This window comes from Benincasa hispida, chromosome 1 (genome assembly GCF_027475165.1).
Source record: "Benincasa hispida cultivar pf3 chromosome 1, pf3_genome.v1.1, whole genome shotgun sequence".
Taxonomy (NCBI): Eukaryota; Viridiplantae; Streptophyta; class Magnoliopsida; order Cucurbitales; family Cucurbitaceae; genus Benincasa; species Benincasa hispida.
In genome coordinates this window covers 90,726,317-90,728,879 of record NC_143478.1, presented here as the reverse complement: position 1 = coordinate 90,728,879, position 2,563 = coordinate 90,726,317, and the positions used below count along the sequence as shown (strand labels likewise).

The window sequence follows — 2,563 nt, the reverse complement described above, 5'->3', positions numbered from 1 at the left end:
CTTCTTCTTCTTCTTCTTCTTCTTCTTCTTCTTCTTCTTCACCTTTTCTCTTTCTCTCTTGTTTCTGAATGGTGGGGTCTCGCTGCCCCTTCTTGAAAGTTGAACCGATTTGATCTGTGAACAAAGTGTTCAGACTTTTTTTTTGAATTTCAGCAACTGAGTAAGTTTTTGTTTCTAACATTACCCTCTCCCTCTCTCTCTTCTGCTTCCCTTCATTCACAATTTTTAACTACAATTCCTTTCTTTTTGTCTTCCTTCTATTCAAGTTTTGTTAATCCCTACCTTCTTCTTTTATCTTTCACGAGGATCTGTCAGATCATACCCTTTTAAAGGAAACCCATTTTCCTTCTTCTTTTTTAAGGTTTTTGGATTCAGTTTCTGTTCCTCACTCTTTGTTTCTTTCTCTCTTCTGGGTTTTCTTCTTTGTCTTTTCTTCTTCACCTTCATCTGGGTGTATGCGTTTCCATTTCTCTCTGCTTTTGGATTTTTTTATGTTCTTCTTCTCTGTTTTGAATTGTTAAAAACGCACATTGGATTTTGACTGTTTTGAATGTGAATTGGTTTTTTGTTTTTTTTTTTTTTTTTGGTTAGTTATCTCTCTGTCTAGGTTTGTGTTAGGTTCCCCAATCGGGATCAGTTTCTCTCTCTAGGCTTTGTTTGTTGACATTCATTTGGGCCACTTGTGACTCTGTTTTTGGCTTCATACTCAGAATTACAGAGAGAGGAAAACCAGAAATGGGGAAAGCTACAAGGTGGCTGAGGGCCTTATTGGGAATGAAGAGAGAGAAGAGCGCCGATCAGAATTCATTTTTACCTGCCGGTGATAAAAAAGAGAAGAATCGATGGAGTTTCTCCAAATCTGGAAAGGAATTCACCGGAAATGTTCAGATGCTACCGCCACCGCCGCCGAGAAAAGCGGTGGCAGATGCCGATTGGCAGAGATCTTATCCTGCAGAGTCAGAGGAGGAGCGCAATGAGCATGCGATTGCAGTTGCTGCGGCGTCTGCAGCCGCTGCTGATGCCGCCGTGGCGGCAGCTCAAGCGGCGGTGGCCGTTGTTAGGCTTACGAACCAAACTAGAGGAGGTGCTCTGCTGAATGGAGGGAAAGAAATTATGGCTGCTCTTAAAATTCAAAACGTTTTCAGAGGATTTTTGGTAAATATGAATCATTTGAATACGTTACTGATTTTTGTAACCAATTAGTTAATTTGAAATTCGAAATTGCAGGCAAGGAAGGCGCTACGAGCATTAAGAGGATTAGTTAAATTACAAGCTTTAGTAAGAGGATTTCTCGTCCGGAAACGAGCCGCTGCAACATTACAGAGCATGCAAGCTTTAATCAGAGCACAAACCACCGTCCGATCACAACGAGCTTGTCGTCGTTCCAATAACAAAGAGAACAAATCCCAACCGGAGAAATACCCAGAGGATGACGTCAGATCCCTTTACTCCGACGAAACGGAAGACCCAAAAATCGTAGAAATGGATACACTGTTCAAAAGACCCAAATCAAGATCCCGTCTATTCAACAGCCTGGTATCGGAGCTGGGGGAGGAGCGGCCGTCGCCGTACTTATGGACAATGGCGTCGCCGGCGAGATATTTGGGAGGGGAGTGGTGCTTGGGAGGGGGAGAGGAATGTGGGAGGATGTCGACGCCGACGGCACAAAGCACGCCGCGGCGAGGGAGGTCCGGGTGGGGGGCGGTGGCGACGCCAGGGAGGAGCGTGTATGGGGAAGGGTATTATCGTGGGTACGGGAATTATCCGAATTACATGGCGAGTACGAAATCGTCAAAGGCGAAATTAAGGTCTCGGAGTGCGCCGAAACAGAGGCCGGAGATATGGACGAAGAAAAGAGTGGCGTTGAATGAGATAATGGGAGCAAGGAATAGCATTAGCAGTGTTAGGATGCAGAGAAGCTGTAATGGGGTTGAAGGAGAAGAAGCATTTGATGAATTTTGAGATTTTCTTTCTTTCTTTCTTTCTTTTTTTTGAGTGTGAAACAGAGTCTTCTTGTAAATTCATCATTTCTCAATGGTAGTTCAATTTATTTTTAATCACAAGTTTAGCTGAAAACAAATATGATATTTGGTTTTTTATTTTGATAATTTTGAGCATGTTTTAATTTAGTTCTATAGTACTAAAATTTAGAATTTCACTCTTTTGATTTTATCATATAGATTTCTAACTTCCAATCGTATGACTTTCTTCGTAATATAGGGTCCAAAATCTATTATTTAATCCTAAGTTTATAAATAAAATTTCAAACTTAATTGTTTTCAAAGTTAAATTGACTTATACAAGTGAGCTTTGTATTCCAAAGCGAAATTATGTGGGAATATCGACCCTCTAAAAACATGTCATCTAAGACAATTTTACTAGAAGGATAGTCAAAAAATAAATGATGTCAAGACTCAATTCCTTCATGATACATAATACAGTCACTAGGGATATCAGAACAATGTCGTTGAACATATAAGACTCTCCCGTTGTGCCTAAAATGGAAAGACTCACATTAAACAATTTTCAAAAAAAAGAAAAAGAAAGATTGATATTTTTTTAT

General features: G+C 40.4%; 1 protein-coding gene across 3 annotated transcripts; it reads left to right on the top strand.

Moving 5' to 3' along the window:
- Positions 1-2,057, top strand: LOC120089359 (protein IQ-domain 26-like). 3 transcript variants are annotated; one of them, XM_090306983.1, is made up of 3 exons: positions 1-160; positions 711-1,155; positions 1,228-2,057. In XM_090306983.1, exons 2-3 carry the CDS (start codon positions 736-738, stop codon positions 1,960-1,962), a joined length of 1,155 nt encoding a protein of 384 aa, XP_090163109.1. In that variant the 5' UTR covers positions 1-160; positions 711-735; the 3' UTR covers positions 1,963-2,057. The 3 variants fall into 3 exon arrangements, with proteins under 3 accessions (XP_090163109.1, XP_090163111.1, XP_090163105.1); XM_090306985.1 differs by lacking the exon at positions 1-160 and adding an exon at positions 374-453; XM_090306979.1 differs by lacking the exon at positions 1-160 and having other exon boundaries at positions 462-1,155.
- The last annotated feature ends 506 nt before the right edge of the window (positions 2,058-2,563 follow it).

What these genes read in the sequence shown, in the direction of transcription:
- LOC120089359 (XM_090306983.1), top strand. Translation starts at nt 736, where the DNA reads ATGGGGAAAGCTACAAGGTGGCTGAGGGCCTTATTGGGAATGAAGAGA. An exon ending in ACGTTTTCAGAGGATTTTTG is followed by an intron (nt 1,156 to 1,227) that starts GTAAATATGAAT and finishes TCGAAATTGCAG; the next exon opens with GCAAGGAAGGCGCTACGAGC.